At 45.0% G+C, this 18135-nt stretch overlaps 1 protein-coding gene across 1 annotated transcript in view; it reads right to left on the minus strand.

Annotated features, from left to right (window-relative positions):
• STK3 (serine/threonine kinase 3) overlaps nucleotides 1–18135 on the minus strand; it is a 385808-nt gene that overhangs the window by 118846 nt on the left and 248827 nt on the right. Inside the window, exon 10 of the mRNA XM_073632031.1 lies at nucleotides 14545–14720. Within this exon, the coding sequence (XP_073488132.1) occupies nucleotides 14545–14720 (176 nt within the window). The remainder of the gene's footprint in view (nucleotides 1–14544; nucleotides 14721–18135) is intronic.

Here is an 18135-nt window from a genome sequence, read left to right on the forward strand (position 1 = left end):
TCCTCTAGGGACAACTTATACCTGGAGATTTTCCTGGACTCCCCGTCCTGGTCCTCTCCCTCTGATTCCTCATGGGAGTCAGAAGTGCCACTGTCTGGTTGCCTAAGCTCCACCCCGGAAGGGCCTGCAGCCTCCTCTGCCGTAGCCATACTAGTGGATCTGGCAGGAGCCGAGCCCTGAGCATGAGGCGGGGTTGAATCCTGCTGAATGGGATTAAGGGGAAGCTGAAACTTCTCAAAAAGCGTTTTAAAGGATGAAAAAGTGGATGACAGCTCCTTTACAGAGGCTGCCAAGCCGGACTGCTGTTCAGAGTCCCTTTCCTTGACCAAGGAATCTATGCATTCCTTACACAGAACCTTGGTCCAAGCTTCCCCTAAACTGTCCCTACAAGAGGCACATTTCTTTTTAGAGACATGAGTGGACTTTGTCTTTTCAGTGGATTTCTGAAATTACATACAGAAAGCACATTACATTCAGCAATTTTTTAACAGAAACAACCCTGGGGGTGTACCCAACCCACCTGTAGGGATCCGAGTCACCCCCACCCCCTGACCACCCAGGGGGTCTGTCCCCCCCTAAGTAAGGAACCGTACATGGGGGGGGACAATCCTAGGTAGAGAGGACCCCTCCCCAGGGAACTCTTACCTTCGGAAGGCTGGAGCTAGTGTCCGTATGAGCTGCAGCATCTGCCTCAGACATGACTGCAGGTGGTTGCCTGTGTAGAGTCTCACACTGTCTGCACGTGTAAACCGACTCCTCCAGCCTGAGCCCGGCCCCCTATCAGCACCGCGACCCGGAACCGGAAGTCGCGGGTTAAAGGTAGACATCCGCCCTCCGCCGGAAATGACGTCGCCCGTCGTCCGGCCCGTTCGTTCCATTAACAAAAAATGCGGCCTGCACAGTGTGCAGGGAGAGCGGAGTGTCCTCCTTGCTGCGGCCCTGTGAACGCGATAGGGGGCCCCCACAGCCTGATGCCACGCTTGACAAGGAAGGGGTGGCTGCTGTTTTGCGGGTATGTACCGCCTATCCACTGCTTGGAAGCCCCTGCTCCCCTGGGGATGTTCTGAAAGAGGCCACAATCTCCCTGATTGTATCAGCCTGGTTCCCTGCACAGTGTCTCCCCTCCGGAGGAAACACTATTAACTGAGGTATGGCAGGGGAAGTGAGAGTTTTATGGGCTGGCGCAGTGTTTCCTACAGGAAGAGGAGGAGACTATCTCTCAATAGTGGCTGTCCTGAATGACGTAAAGGGAAAAAATTGCAATAAGCGTATATTGATTGGTTTGCACAAAAGTTATAGCGTCTACAAAATTTTTTTATTATTTTTTTTTTTACTAGTAATGGCAGCGAACTGCGATTTTTTTTTGGGACTGCGATATTGCGGCGGACAAATTGAACACTTTTAACACATTTAACACATTTTTGGAACCATTGACAATTATACAGCGCTATAGAAATGCACGGATTACTGTATAAATGTCACTGGCAGGGAAGGGGTTAACACTAGGGGGCGATCATGGGGTTAACTGTGTTCCCTAGGTGTGTTCTAACTGTAGGGGGGATGGTACAGAGAGAGAGAGAGAGAGAGCGAGAGAGAGCACACAATCTGTCTACTCCCCTGAAAGCACCGGGATTTGTGTGTTTACACACACAAATCCCAGTTTGCGTTCTGTCACGAGTGATCGCGGAGGCCCAGTGGTCATTGCGCCCGCCGGGCACCCGTATCGGCTGTGGGCACGCGCACTCGCCCCTAGTGGCCAAAAGGTGAAGTGACGTAAGGTAACATTGTTTCGCCCAGCCGTGCCATTCTACCATTCTGCCACAGTAAAACTGCGGCGGCTGGTCGGCAAGCAGTTAAAAGAGCTAACAAAAGCCCTGGATGGCTTAATGCCAATGTAAAAATGCATATAAAAGTGAAAGAGAAGGCCTTCAAAAAATTCACCAGAAATAGTGTCCCTATGCCAAAAAATCAATAACCATGCATTGTAAATCTCAATACTCACCCACTAAAGCCTTTTGGCTCACTGTTGTTAACCATGCCATCCCATTGTAGAATTTGACATATGAAGCCAGAGGATGCCCTAAAATTTTTTCCAAGATTTGGGATTCTTGGGTTAGCTTGGATCACACCATACCACCTGCTCCCTAATCTATGGGATGAGGCTGTATCACTGGCTTATGTTAAATGTATGTCTATACCTAGACCCTATAAGGGTCGAATCAAGCAGATTAGAAATTTAAATTTCATGTCGCTTTGTGTTTATTGACTGGATACCAGACAAATGTTTTCATTAAGATCTGAGCGATGTTTGCTCGCATGTATACCTATATACTTGTGTATTAAAAAAAATAAAAATAAAATAAAATAAAAAAGAAGAAATAGTGTCCCTATCGGAAGACTAGGTACCCGCTCCCCCCCAAAAATTTTGGGTTGATGTTAGATAAGTAACTGTGCAGCCTCGTTTAGGGAAGCACAGCACTCACAGGCATATGCTACAGTTCACTCCATGTGAATGATGCTTAAGAGTGACCAGTCAAGGCCTGGAACATCTGTGTGTCCTTGAGTGGATAAATGCAGCCTTCGTACTGATGAAAGCTAAAGTACGCCCCATGTGAACAAGACCTTAGAGCGTGATCTACCAGTCTATAGTCACCTAAAATGTGGAGCTGCTTCTACAGTAGCTTGAGACAGTTAATTTAAAACCCTCTTGCCCAAAGGCAATCATCCTACAACAGGGAGCATAACGAACTCGCAAGACATGCTGCAGGCATGCAACATAAGTAATTAGGCTGCGAATTACAGACATGCCACATGGGTGCTAGGTCTGCTAATAAATATTTATATTACCAGTGGTCTGAACAAAGCTACACAAAGCTCAGCGGAGTGGAAAAAGTGATGGTTTGCAATTAAAATTGAATAAACTAAATCTGCAGGAAGAAGAGTTTTTGCTGTTCTTTATTAATCACATACAGCAAGAACATCTCCACATGCTTCGTAACCAGTAGCCCCCATGTTCCACATTCCTCTGGAAGACTGCAGCCCTGTGTGGCAACCTTAGCTTAAGGTCACAACTCCTGTGTTTCTCAGTCAGCCATGTTTCCAATTTATTTCCTCTGCTCATTAGAACACTTAAATATTCTGTCTCGCTTAACAGATGGTTCTTTCAAGTTTTGTTACCATTCCAAAATCTTTAGGAGGACTTCAAATTTGTGTACTTAAAACAGGAAGCTTACTGAAAAAAATAAAAAATAAAAAAAGATGTGCACATTCACGTCCAATGCCAAACAATCTGGAAACCATGGCCGCTTGGAAATAGTTCCATCAAAGTGACAGAAATCATTACACTGGTGTTGCTGCAATAAACAGATTTCCATTCCACATGGTACTCAGCTTGTGCTGAGCAGGCTGATAGAACGTAGTAAACCTTTTTTTTTTTTCTTCCTCTGCTGCAGCTATAACTAATTGACTCAATCATTCCAGGGATGGAAATCCCTCAGGTGTATGAGAATCTTTACAATTTGATTGAGGCGTTTTTCAGGCGTTTTTGGGCTAAAAATAGCACCTGAAAAACGACTCCCCTGCAGCAATGCGCTGGCAGGACGTTAGAAAAACTCCCGCAAGCCACATCTTTGGAGCCCCTGCCTATTGAAATGAATGGGCAGCGCTGCTGAGCCATCGGCAAAGTGGCGCTTTATGGGTAGTTTTAACCCTTTTTCGGCCACTAGCGGGGGTTAAAAGCATCCCGCTAGCGGCCGAAAACCTCTGCAAAAACGACAGTAAAGCGCCACTAAAAATAGCCGCTTTACCGTCGACGCCTTGGTGTGAAAGGGGCTTTATGGAATTGAATAAGCATATTAATCATAAATGTACAATGTAAAGAAAAAGATATACAAGTGAAAACTAAGATCCATACAAATCCGTAGTAATAATGTTAGAGAAAATCATTGATTGGTGAGCGATTTGTGGATATTGCATAATACTAGGAGATCTCGGTTGAATTCCTGGTTCCTGTACCCGTTGTCTGCTGCAAAAGCGCTGGAGCGTGCCTTCATCTCAGCCATCTAAGGAGATGGTTATCTGCAATCCACGTTTGCATCCTTGCACCGCCACTGGTGTGTGGGTCCACAACTCATGGTGAGAGTACCTACCCCTCCCATAGGTGGTGGAAACACAGTCCTGGGTGCCGTCCGATTTTGAATATCATCATCTGCAACCTTTTGGGCTATATTAATATCTTTCATTCTACTAAAGATTCCCTTTGTGGATTATGCCCTGAAATCCCATTTGTGTGGATTTATCACTTTGTCACATTTTGCTTCTGTTTATCCCAACACTGATGTGTATACACGTGCACTTTAGATATGACCTCATATGCCTGTATTCAGTTGAGCCGGCTGTTATAGTAATATCTTACCTATGTTTTGTTTTGAACTTCTCTTCTGAATTTGTTCGAACTCCCTTTTCCACATATATTTTGATTATTTTGGTTTTATCACCCTGATAATGTTTACACAATCCTAGGGGTGTATGTGCACCTTTCCGTAGGTTTATATCTAGAGCTTATATGCTTTATTAACACTACACGTTTTCACTCACATTTGCATGCAATTAGTCTTACTGTTGTGTTAGCAGCTTATTCTCACATTGGCGGCGCAGTAATTTATTCACAATCAATCTAATGCCCCGTACACACGGTCAGACTTTGTTCGCACATTCCGACAACGAAATCCTAGGATTTTTTCCAACGGATGTTGGCTCAAACTTGTCTTGCATACACACGGTCACACAAAGTTGTTGGAAAATCCGATCGTTCTAAACGCGGTGACGTAAAACACGTACGTCGGGACTTTAAACGGGGCAGTGGCCAATAGCATTCATCTCTTTATTTATTCTGAGCATGCGTGGCACTTTGTCCGTCGGATTTGTGTACACACGATCGGAATTTCCGACAACGGATTTTGTTTTCGGAAAATTTTATATCCTGCTTTCAAACTTTGTGTGTCGGAAAATCCGATGGAAAATGTGTGATGGAGCCTACACACGGTCAGAATTTCCGACAACAAGGTCCTATCACACATTTTCCATCGGAAAATCCGACCGTGTGTACGGGGCATTAGAAGAAAACCGGTTAGAGTCTGCAAAAGACTTGAGACTGGGGCAGAGGTTCACCTTCCAGCAGGACAACAACCCTAAACATACAGTCAGAGCTACAAGGGAATGGTTTAGATCAAAGCATATTCATTTGTTAGAATGGCCCAGTCAAAGTCAAGACCTAAATCTAATTGAGAATCTGTGGCAAGACTGCTGTTCACAGACTCTCTCCATCCAATCTGACAGAGCTTGAAGCTATTTGGCAAAGAAGAATGGGCAAAGATTTCACTCTCTAGATGTGAAAAGCTGGTAGACATCCCCAAAAAGAATTGCAGCGAAAAGTGGGTCTACAAAAGTATTGACTCAGGGGGGCTGAATACAAATGCACACCACACTTTTCAGATATTTGTCCAAAAAAATTGAAAACCATTTATCATTTTCCTTTCACTTCACAATGATGTGCCACTTTGTGTTGGTCTATCACATAAAATTCACATTTACATTTTTGGTTGCAACATTTCAAGGGGTATGAATACTTTTTCAAGGCACTGTATATATTTTTCCACATTTACATTGAGGTTTAGGGCTGGTTCACTCCAGGACGCTGGGTTCCCGCCTGGTGCAATTTAGAAGCCCATTTAGCTCAACTTGCAGCGAAATGTGGAGAAAGTAGTGCATACACTACTTTTAAAAGCCTTGCTACATTAAATCGCATGGTACTATGGTACCATTCAAACTGGTGCCTGCAATGGCTATGCATTTGCGATCTACATTTGAGATACAATTAACATTACATTGGCATCTGCAGCAGAACGCATAAGCAGCATTTTTTTGTTTTTTGTAACACAGTGTGGGAAACTAACATGGGAACGTTCCTTTCCCAAACCACGTTCTGGTGTGAACGGGCCTTTCGTTCTTTGCGACCACTCCACTTACATTTACTGCAGCAGGGCAGCCGCTCTGCCCCCGCCGCCCCGGCTGTGCTGTGATTTATTATAGCACAAGCCGAGCAGTGGGTTCCAGCCAACAAATGATCACCGGCACCCACTGATCAGCTCCATCATTCAGGGAAGAGGGCTCCAAACATTGACATTGCCGTTTGTTTTAGAAGGGGAAAAAAAAAACCCTGCAAGATCGCTTAGTAAAAGCAGAATATAAACACACAGTAAACATTGTTAGGCACACATTTAACCCCTTGATCGCCCCTGGATTTTAACCCCCTTCCCAGCCAGTGTCATTAAAACAGTGACACTGTATTAGTGTCACTATTGATGTCAGTGTACCCCCAGTCAGAGTCAGCTAGTGTCAGACTGCCCGTCATGCTACCACAGTCCCACTATAAGTCGCTGATCACCGCCATTACTAGTATAAAAAAGAAATAAAAATTCCAGTATTTATTCCAGACACTATAACTTTCACGCAAACCAAATACACTGTTTCCCCGAAAATAAGACCTAGCGTGATTGTCGGTGATGGCTGCAATATAAGCCCTACCCCCCAAATAAGCCCTACCCCTGTTTCCCCAAAAATAAGCCCTACCCTAAAAATAAGACCTACAAGGACTTTAATTAGGGCTTATTTGGGGGGGTAGGGCTTATATTGCAGCCATCATGACAATCACGCTAGGTCTTATTTTTGGGGTAATATACACTTACTGGGACACTTAATATACACTTACTGGGATTTTTTTTTTTTTTTTTTTATCAAAGACATGTAGCAGAATACATTTTGACCTAAATTTATGAAGAAATCATATTTTATTAAAATTTGTATTGGATATGTTTTATAGCAGAAAGTAAAAAAAAATTTTCCCCCAAATTTTGCATTTTTTTCATTTAGATCATAAAAAATAAAAAACCCAGTGGTGATCAAATACCACCAAAGGAAAGCTCTATTTGTATGATAAAAATGATATTTCGGTACAGTGTTGCATGACCATGCATATGGCAGTTAAAGTAGCACAAAAAAAAGCGAACAAAATATAACAGCAGCTGCATACGCGTAAAAATTAAAAAGAGGAACCAACAATTAATTTACAGAAAATTTTCAATATATTAATAAAAATGCTGTAGTTTTTGATCGAAAGTATTTTTGAGATAAGATGGTAGATTATCAAGAAGCGTCAATGTAAGTTTGTAATTCTCTCGGTTACGCACAATTCTCATAAATGTTTCACAGACAGTATGGCAGCAGTTTAAAATATTCATACATTTTAAAAAAAGTTGACAATTTAAAATGCAAACTGTCTTTCTCATCAACAAAATGATCTGCACTTACAGATGTTCTTATTCAGGATGCTAGGAATCTACCCGCAGTCTACGATTTTATGAAAGTATCACCAAGTATCAGCTGCTTTACATATGTAAGAGCTAGAAGACGGCCTGGGCAGTAATATGCATGACTGAGCATTTATAAAGGATGGTGTTTTGTTTAAAGTACATCTCAGTCAAACAAACTACATGTTCAAAAAGAGAGAGAGAAAGTGCCAAAAGGCCTAACTCCAGCCAAAATGTTTCTCTCTTTTGTTTTGGATATATCTGGGAACAGATAATATTTCTGTCAAGCTTTTATTTTTGATCAAGTCCCCATCAAAGACATTACCCAACACTTACTGTCCTGGACAGCAAGAAAAACCCGACAGAGGCTCTAACTCTTTCCCATTCCATCCAGAACAAAATGAAAGGTTTTGGCTAGAGTGGAGCTTTAAGTGCCGTAATCCACACAGTCCAGAATCCATATCAGACAGTACAGGAGGGATTAGAATCGGATGCTCTGGGATAGTGCACTTAAAGTAGAACCTCGCCCTCCAACTTTTGGCACTGGTATATTTTTTTTTTGGGGGGGGGGGTGTTGGAGCGAGTACCTGGTTTAGACAGGTACCCATTCCCACTTGGATCACTGTGGCAGTTCAAGCAGATGTACAGCCCCCCCCCAACGCCTTTCCTCACAGCCTTCTGATAGACGTTACAGGTCCCAGAAAGCTGAGACCATTCACAAAGTGCAGAGCGGCTCGATCAGTGGGAAGCTCATTATTTGTAGCTGCTGACTTTTCTGTAAAGAACCACTAAAGAACTGCTTTAAGCATAAGAATTTCCAATGGGTGCACCCAGTATTAACCAGCTCAGGTCCGCCCCATAGCAGTTTTACGGCTACAGGGCGGCACCTGTGCGCTGAATCACATATATACGTAATCCGGCTCTTCCGGGTAGGGCACGCACATGCACGCCACCGGAGGCTCGCTCCCGCTGTGATCACAAACATGATGTCCGTCGCCACCTGCCGATGAACGAGGAGAGGGGCAGAAAGGCAGTCTTGTCTATGTTAACACGGTAGATCGCCGGTTCTGTCAGTAAGGAAGGCATGGATCCTGTGTTCCTGCAAAGCAGGGGCATGGATCCATGCCTTCCCCTAGTAAAAGCACATCCCACAGTTTAGACAAATATAGGCTAGGCGCACATTTAACCATTTCAATGCCCCTGATGTCAACCCCTTCCCAGCCAGTGTTATTAGTACAGTGACAATGCATCATTTTTAGCACTGATCGCTGCATTAGTGTCACTGGTCCCCAAAAAGTGTCAACTGTCCAAATTTTGCACTGCAATATTGCAGTCCCGCTATAAGTAGCTGATCGTCACCATTACTAGTAAAAAAAAAATAAAAAAAAAATAAAAAGATATGTAGGAAGGCCAGTATAGTGGCCTGAATTTATGGGAGGAGCCCGGGGGGTATTTAAGCAGCCCGCTCACCTGTGGTGCTTGTCGGTTTCCTGTGTGCGATATACGTCACTAGGCCGACTATTCGAATACCAGCGTCCGCAAGTTCTTGTCTCGCAAGTTCCCGCATTCGCAATTTCCGTGCTTGAGAGTTTCGAAGTCCGTGTTACCGATTCGTAGTTCGTACCACGCGTCTGGCTCGGCTGTCGCAGGTAGGGTCCCGTCGGACTTTTGTTTTCACGCATTGTTAGATATCATGTCACTAAACTGTGATATCAAACTCACGAATCACTCGGAAAATTTCACAACGTAACCGCAATGCATATCACTCGCACCATCGTTATGTTACCATTTCTCGTTATTTGAAAAACCACCGCGACGTAGACGTCCCTTCATTTCAGGCATGTCTAAATTGTTACCATGCGTCAGTAGATAACCGTTGTGATTCACAATTCGCAATTTCTTATCGACCCATGTCGGTTCGATACCAAGTCATATCTCATTTCAGAACATTTCTAAACATTTCTAACATTTCAGACCATTTGGAATCATTTCATTCATTTCAGTCACGTACCGCGCTCTGATTCGAATCCAGTCGCATCTAAAGATGCACCGATTTGCTCCGGTGTGCCCCAGTAGTTACGGTCTCATTTCAGTACATGCTCCAGAGTCACGTTCATTGTCAGTCGCTCGCTACGACTCACCGATTCGTACCTCTGTCATGGTTATCATTTCACTGCCACGTATCACGCTCCGATACAAATTCAGTCGCATGGAAATGCACTGATTCGTCTCGGCGTGCCCAAGGTATTTGCCACATTTCAGTACATGCTCCAGAGTCCGATTCGCAGTCAGCCGCAACAGCGACATGATCGATTCGTGCCTCTGTCATGGTAACAAACTGTTACACCTGCACTTACCGCGCTCCGGTTCGAATCCAGTAACATCTTCCCATGTCCCAGGCTGGCAGCGAAGACCTCACGGCCCCTCTGTCACCTGCTCCAGTCTCAGAGAGCGGCAGCGTACAGTCCCTCAGGGTATGGACTATCCCCAAACTGACGGCAGAGCTAAGACGCAGAGGCGTGCCCTTCTCCGCTACAGCTAGGAAAGGCGAGCTCTTCAAACTCCTCTTCCCCCCACCAGCTGCAGCAGGACCCAGTACCCAGTAGGCATCTCTCCAGTCGATATCCTCTGCCATCTCACAACTTCACACTATGGTGTCGTCCCTGTCTTCCTCGGTCACGGACGTACAAACCAGGGTTGCACTCCTGGAGGCTCGGCTGGCCGCGGCTATTCCCGACCCAACCGCAACCCAAGCTTTAACACCCCTTCCTGCAGGTACCACAGGGTGGAGCCCCATTGTCTACCCCTACCATTTTGTTCCAACCAGCATCAGGAAGGACATCTTGGACGCCAGGGACGTCAACCTGGCCTCTCTCATGATTTCTGTTCACGATCTGGCACAAAATAAGGCCTATACCTGGGGTGACATATCGGTGGTCCATAAAGCCAAAGACCCCAGACTGAATCAGAAATTATCTGTCCCAGAGTTCACCTTGGCCTTTGGCATGCTGAGAGATGTCCTATGAAAGAGCAGGACTTCTACCTCCATACGGTAGTAGACTTGGGCTACAAGTATGGAGGATTTTCCTTCTATGACTACCACCGTTCCTTTTCCGCAAAGGCGGCAGTCAGACTCACACAGTTCCAAACGACAACAAATTGGAGTCTCATGGACACAGAGCTGTTCTGCCGCCATTTTGCTGGCTTACGCTCACCCCTGTGTGCGATTTACCCGTCCTCCACTCACACTGCCACCTGGTGCGCCAATGCGACAATCCCTTCGAATTTCCCTCTACCTCTGGTGCACTTCAGGGTTAGTCGGCCCCTGAACAAACGCCTCAGGTGGACAAATTCGGACGCCCAGTCCGAACCGTGGGAGGGGCAGCCATCTGCAATAATTACAACTACGGGTCCTGCAACTTCAGTCAGTGCCGCCTACTCCACATCTGCACCTTATGCCAAAGAGCGCACCCAAGAAACTTGTGCGAAGTCAAACAGAAGAGGGCATGACTAAGCCGGATCAACGTCTTGTGGTTAGGACTCTACCTCACCTCACAACCCACCCGCTCCCTGGCCACCTACCTTATCCAGGGGTTTACAGTAGGGTTTCACACCGGCCTCATTTCACTACCCCACAGTACCTACGAATGTAGGAATCTCTGCTCAGCGGCCATTGACGAACAGGCCATAGAGCGGCTCTTACAGACAGAAGTAGACCGAGGGTTCGTTATAGGCCCCTTCACTCAGCCCCCTTTCAGCACTTGGAGAGTCAGCCCTATTGGGCTTGTCAAGGGCAAGTTCTCAAATAAATTACGCTTGGTGTACGACCTGTCTGCGCCTCATTCTTCCCACATTCCCAGTCTCAATTCCCTGATCCCCTCCGAAGAATTCTCCCTAATATATTCCTCCGTGGACATGGCAATCCAAGCAATCATCAAAGCAGGTACAGGCGCCTGGCTCTCCAAAGCCGACATCTCGGATGCCTTCAGGCTCCTGCCTATCCACCCATCCCTTTGGTGCTGGCATGGTATCAAGTGGAAGGAGGCATACTATTTTGCCACAAAACTGACATTCGGTTCGAAGAGTAGCCCTTGGCTCTTCGACACATTCGCTCAGTCCCTCGCTTGGATACTCTTACACAAGGCTCAGTGCCAAGAAGTCATCCACTACCTGGACGACTTCCTACTAATAGAACGACCCAGCAGGCCCCCAGGAGACCTCGACAAACTCAGAGTTGTATTCGGGAATCTCAATGTTCCCATCGCCGAGCACAAAGTCGACGGCCCAGCACACATCACCTTTCTTGGGGTCAACTTAGACCCCTGCACCATGCAGGCCAGTCTCCCCCTCGACAAACTAACCCGCATTAGGGCGGTCCTTCGCAAATTCACCCACACTAGGGGGTGTACCAAAAAGCAGTTGCAATCTCTCCTGGGAATGCTTAATTTCGCCATGCGAATTATTCCACAAGGCCGCACCTTCGTGTCACGTCTGCTGAGATTCCTGTCAGAAACATAAGACCCCGATCAGATCCTAAATCTAGACTCCGCAGCAATAGCGGACCTATCTATGTGGGAGGAATTCCTGTACGCCTGGAATGGCATATCCCTATTCATACCCCATGGTTTCGGCCCTTTCACCCCAGGTGGTGACAGATGCTGCAGCTTCTACAGGCTTCGCGGCAATTTTTGGCCACCAATGGTTTTCAGGACCCTGGCCTCAACAGATACTGTTGATACCCGGCTTTACCCAAACATCCTCCCTCTTTGAGCTCTATCCCATAGTGGCAGCTGCACAGCTCTGGGGTCACCATTGGACAGGGCAAACCGTGTTCTTCGCCACCGACAATCAGGCCACGGCAGACATTGTCAACAAAGGCAGGTCCAAGTCCCTATCAGTCATGTCCTTCCTGCGCAGATTGGTACAACTGTCTTTACAACACCAGTTTAACATCCACTGTTCATTTATTCCAGGCAAACACAATTTAGCTGCTGATGCACTGTCACGTTTTAATTACACCTCCTTTTTTAAACAGGTTCCCGGAGCCGATCCAGTGTCGGCCCCTATCCCTGTCTGGTCACAGCTGACCCTGAACTAGTAGAACATTTACAAGGAGCAACGCAGCTCATCAATCACACACTCTCTCATAACACACTCAAAGCCTACCAGACAGCTTGGAAGGCATTCAATAAATTCCTGGCACCCTGCCGCAAAGGAACAACAGATGTCAAGCAAGTACTGGCCTTCATTTCATACTGCCACACTCAGCTGGCCTTATCTTATAACACCATACGGCTATATCTAGCCGGCATACATTTCTTGACTCTTCAAGACCCCGCAAAGTCTTCACTGTTCTCATCCCACGCTATCCGAGCCATCTTACGTGGCATTCAGAAACACCAATCAGTGATCAGTACCAAACGCTTGCCCATTACGGGGCCCATCTTCAGGGATATGTCAACCATCCTGACTACATCTCCATTTGGTCTTCTCGTCAGTACGGTCCTACTAGCAGCCATATATTTGGCCTACTACGGGTTCTTGCGACCTGGCGAGTTCACCTGTAACAATCCCGCAGGCCAGGTACTACGCAGACGGCACTTGGTTCGCTACCAAGACCAATTCGTCCTTCACCTCGAGGTTTCTAAGACCCAGCAAACAGGCTCTGGAGTGGACATTCACCTTTACAAAACCAATAACAGCTGGTGTCCAGTCACCGAACTCAACCGTCTTCTGTCACTCCTGCCTGAACAGCCGGACACCAGTCCTCTTCTACCATTCCCAGTCAAACCCTTAAGTGCCTGTCAGTTTGTGAAACACATAAGGATACTTCTCCGCAACCTTCACCTTAACCCTAGTCAGTATTTCGGACACTCCTTTCGTATCGGAGCAGCCTCCGCAGCATCCGCCACGGGGTCCCAGACCACGTCATTAAAAGGCTAGGAAGGTGGAAGTCAGCCTGCTTCACCCGGTATATTCCTAATCCTCAAGTAGAGATGGCACAGGCATTTTCAAAATTGGCCCAATGAATAACTGAAAACCAATAAAATATTATACCCCTACCTGAATGTTTTGCACCCTTATTTTGGCATACCGTCCATCAGACCAAGGCACACTTTAAGGTCCATTTCATATGGTAAGTCCACATCAAATACTACCAAAAGAAGGCCCTATTTGGGGGGGGGGGGGGAGACAAATTTTAGGGGGGGGGGGGGTGTTAAATCTTCCTCAGGTCAAGTGGTTAAAGTAGTGGCAAAGTCTAAATTTTTACTCTGGCCTAAAGGTAAGGTTGTAAAAAATCTTACCTGTAGGTGCCTTTAAAACAGCTTCAACTTGCACCACTTAGTAGATAAGACCAGCTTAAGCCAATTACAAAGTTGGCACATGCACGAAATATTGACTGTGCCATAGATGCAGAGAGCACCGTGCCACTATGATGGCTTCCGTGCGCATGCACAGGACTGATGTCATTGTGGCCTGGCCATTCAAATGAACCTATGAGCATGAACCCAGAAGGAAGACCTGGTAACTATGGAAGCGCCGTTTGTAAGGCAAGTCTGCCATAATGAACTAGTATGCAGTACATGCCAGTGCACTGTGTTATTAACCTGTATTTTTTTTTTTTTTTACGTTTACTACTACTTTAAACAATTACAAATAATAATAAAAAGCCCTTAAGGCTTCAGGCCAGTGAAAGAGTAGCAGCAGACTGATTAGGTTATCCCTGTCCTCTCTCCTTCTATTAGAATAATTCTTTTCTGCAGAAGTACATGCGCCCGATTGTCTACCAATATCTCTCCTAATATCTCTCCCAATCTGAATGCTGCTGTACAGGGGGTTAGAAGAGCCTGATAAGTCAAATGCAACATCAATTTCATTAAAAAAAAAAAAAAAAAAAAAACATTATTATATAAAATACATTTCTACAGCTTAACTTTTTTTTCTAGAACAAATGCCTTTCTATACTGCTGGAAAAAAATCTCCCTTTTCAAACACAGTCCCTTGCCCTTCATAGTTTTACTTGCCTGGTAAATATTATTAACTGAACAAACCATGGTAGGAAAAATCTGCTTTGGAGCTACAAGCAACCCACTGCAATGCTCAGAATAAAAAATATAATACATTTCCTTGGAAAAGGAATGCTAGAATGAAGAATAAAAGGAATGCAAATACTTACAAAGTCAAAGTCACCATCTGGAGGAACCTTCCAGTTGTCAGGGAACACATTCTTGGATATAAGGAACTGGTCATGGACATTCTGGTTATGATTCTCATGGGGCTTATTTTTGGAATCTTGTTTATCGAAGTAATCCATAAATGACGGTCGCGGCACTTGAGGAGAAGTTGCATTTCCTAGAAATAAAAAAGATTACATGTATATCAGCTTGGCAAGACAAACATTCTTTACAAAAAATACTCAAAATGTAAAGAATATTAATCATACTTTAATGAACCAAAGGTTTAAATTAGAGTGATTTCAGCAGCAAGTGAAGGGATACAGTGATTCAGGATTTTGCTCAGTATGCCTTAGAAAGTTAGTGGTAGTCCCCTAAAGAATAGGCACACACTTCTCTACTGAGGGTCAGTAAGAAGGCAATGGGGGTATAGTACCTGAAACAGATTTTCAATTTTGATTATAGTGAATAGTAAAATATTAAAGTGGTTCTAAAATCAAAAGGTTTCTTTACTTGCATTAAGGTAAAAAAAAAAAACAAAAAAACATTTCAGTAGTTGTTCCTTTCTCTTGCCAAATACATACCTGTGTCCTGTACCGCAGGTATGTATTTGGCAAGAGAGAGGAACCATGCCTGTCTGCAGCAGCACTGCTCTTTCTCCCTGGTCTAACAGGGTAGATTGATGGTCATTGGCTCCTGCTATTGTCAATCCAAAGAGGAAGGGAGAGGGGTTAGGGGCTGAGCGTTGTCTATAGACGCACACAGCCTGGCACGGGAGCGAGTCTGCACATGTGCCACAATACGAAGAAGCTTCCTTTGGTGGCGCACGGAGAAGGGGAGGGGCCAAAAGTGTCAGTGGGGAAACCCAGGAAAAGAAGCTCCGGGCTGCTATGTGCAAAACAGTGCAGGTAGGTATAACACATTATTTTAGTAAAATAAAAAAAGTTTACAAGCACTTTAAAGAAACAGGCTGCCCAATTTAAAACAGCAGTACTCAGAGGGGATGTAAAAAAAGTGCAGTAATCTGGTCCAGTGTATTGCAACTTTCACAAAGCATAAGCAATGGTTGTTTGGTTGCTATGGGATATTTCACCTTCCACATTTCTATCTGCCTTATCATACAAGCCTGTCAACATTTACATAAAAGTAGGTATAGTAATGATCGGAGAAGCATAACACACCATTAAAAACGGAACCTAACTTTCAAAAGGGAATTTTTTTATTTTTTACTTTGAGCCCTGCCGCCATTCTGGCCTAGGCCAGAATGATGTGTACCTGGTCCTGTAGGCTGCTGGGATACTTACATCACATCTCCCAGGAGACTGCAGGATCAGCAGCAAAAAAAAACACGAATAAAAGGGCAAAAAGCTCTGTGTAAAAAAATAAAATCATGGCCCATACAGTTAAAGTGGTTGTAAAGGCACAAGGTTTTTTACCCTCATGCATTCTATAAAGGTAAAAAAACCTTCTGTGTGCAGCCCCCCCCCCCCCCCAAAAAAAAATACTTACACGAGTCCCCTCTTGATCCAGCGATGTCCACGAGAGCCTCGTCTCTCCAGGAACTTGCTCTCCTGATTGGCTTTCGGCATCAATGGGAGCCATTGGCTCCCGCTGCTGTCAATCACAGCCGGTGAACCAATCAGGAGACTAAAGGGGGCGGGCCTGAGCCACAGCTCCATGCGTGAATGGACAGACGGAGCCATGGTTTGGGTGCGTGCCTGCTTAGGTGTCCCCACAGCAAGCTGCTTGCTGTGGGGTCACCTGGCAGGAGCAGCGGTGTGGGACCAAAGAGGAGGATTCGGGTTGCTCTGTGCAAAACCATTGCACAGAGCAGGAAAGTATAACATGTTTTTTATAAAAAAATGTAAAAAAAAAGGGTTTTAATATCACTTCAGAGTCAAGACGCAACCAAAAGCATATAACACGAGCTGGATGAATGGACTAGGGTTGTCAGCTGTCTCCTATGAGAAGGGATGACCCTTATTGTCACACTAGTCCATGTTCCAGAACCTACAATTCCTAAAACAAAACATGAGCTGCGGAATCATTGCAAAAATCCTACCCAGGCTAGCTGACATTTAAAGTGTTACTAATCCCAGGACCCTCCATTCACTATATCTAGTCTCCTACAGTACACAGAACATGGAAATGCAATTACTTTAGTAAATATGCAAGGAATTAGTGTTTGTGGGAAGGAGTGTAACTATATTGAAAACATGTGAACACAGGGTAACATCCCATCTATAGTAGCAAAGAGGAAGAATGGGTGTTGGTACTTTAGATATACCCCCGTGTGCACAATAACATAGAAACAAACACTAATAATATACAATTACGTCTAAAATAATTTTGTCTTCATTTTACACACTATAAAAAGCATATGTTGCTACCAATATATTACAAACTAGTCTGTGCATAAGGTCTGCTAGAAGGGTCAACGCGTTTCGCAGATCATCCGCATTGTCAGGATCAGTAGAGTTAGGCAAATTGAGATTCATAAATCAAACAATTTAAAAACAGATCTAACACAAATACAAAGAAAATCATACATCATATGAAAACATAGTGGAGTGTTGGTACAGCTGAGAATATAGCACTTTATCCACAATTAGCTATTCTTTCCATTCCTCATGAAAAAATTGTTTGTCTCCAATATTACATATCAATTCATCCCTTTGGGAAGAAACGCACTTAGCCAAAATGGATGTAAATAAAAAAATTAGTGAACATAAACTGCTAAATACCCTTTCTCATCAGCAGTATATAAAGAAATACAAATTAAAAGCCAGCAGCTACACATACTGCAGCTGCTGGCTTTTAACAATAGAACACTTACCTGTCCTGGAGTCCAGCATCGCAGCTGATGTTTCCATCAGCTGTTGGGTGCTGCGGCCGCCATTGTGGGTAAGGGTACCCAGCAGTGTAGCCTTACGACTTCACGCCGGGAACCCTACTGTGCATGTGCGAAGCCCCGCTCCTCTCTCCTACTGGCCCAGCGACAGAGAAAGGAGGAGGAAGCTCCGCGGTGATGTCACGGGCTGTGGCACGGACTCCCGGAAGTGGGAGCAGGATACCTGTCAAAGACAAATATCCTGTTCCCCCTCCCCTCCGAAAGGTGCCAATTGTGGCACCAGAGGGGGAGAGGAGACAAAGGAGCGGAAGTTCCACTTTTGGGTGGAACTCTGCTTTAAAGCTTTGAGGAGGAGTTTTCATTCTCCCCTGATTGTCCTATGAGGCTGTAGGACCCCTGACCCTCTGTCTGGACATTGTGGATTGACCCTGTGCCAATCGCATGCACCCTCCCAAGGAAGAATAAAAAATTCTCTAGCAACACACACCAAACTGAGCATGTATAGAGTGCCCCCAAGGCTCTGTACTGTCAGTAGATGGATTGGGGACAGTGGAAGGTGAGGATCAGAGAAGACAGGATCAAAAAGCCTATTTATACAATGCACGGGATTAACCCCTTAGGTTCCACAGCAAGTATAACAAGCATGCTTTACTGCATATACAGACTGATTTTACTGTTGTAGGTTTAGTAACACTAAGTTTCATTGTCTCAGAACACCATGATGTTAAAAAGCACTAAACTT

This window comes from Aquarana catesbeiana, linkage group LG05 (genome assembly GCF_042186555.1).
Source record: "Aquarana catesbeiana isolate 2022-GZ linkage group LG05, ASM4218655v1, whole genome shotgun sequence".
NCBI classification, from domain to species: Eukaryota; Metazoa; Chordata; class Amphibia; order Anura; family Ranidae; genus Aquarana; species Aquarana catesbeiana.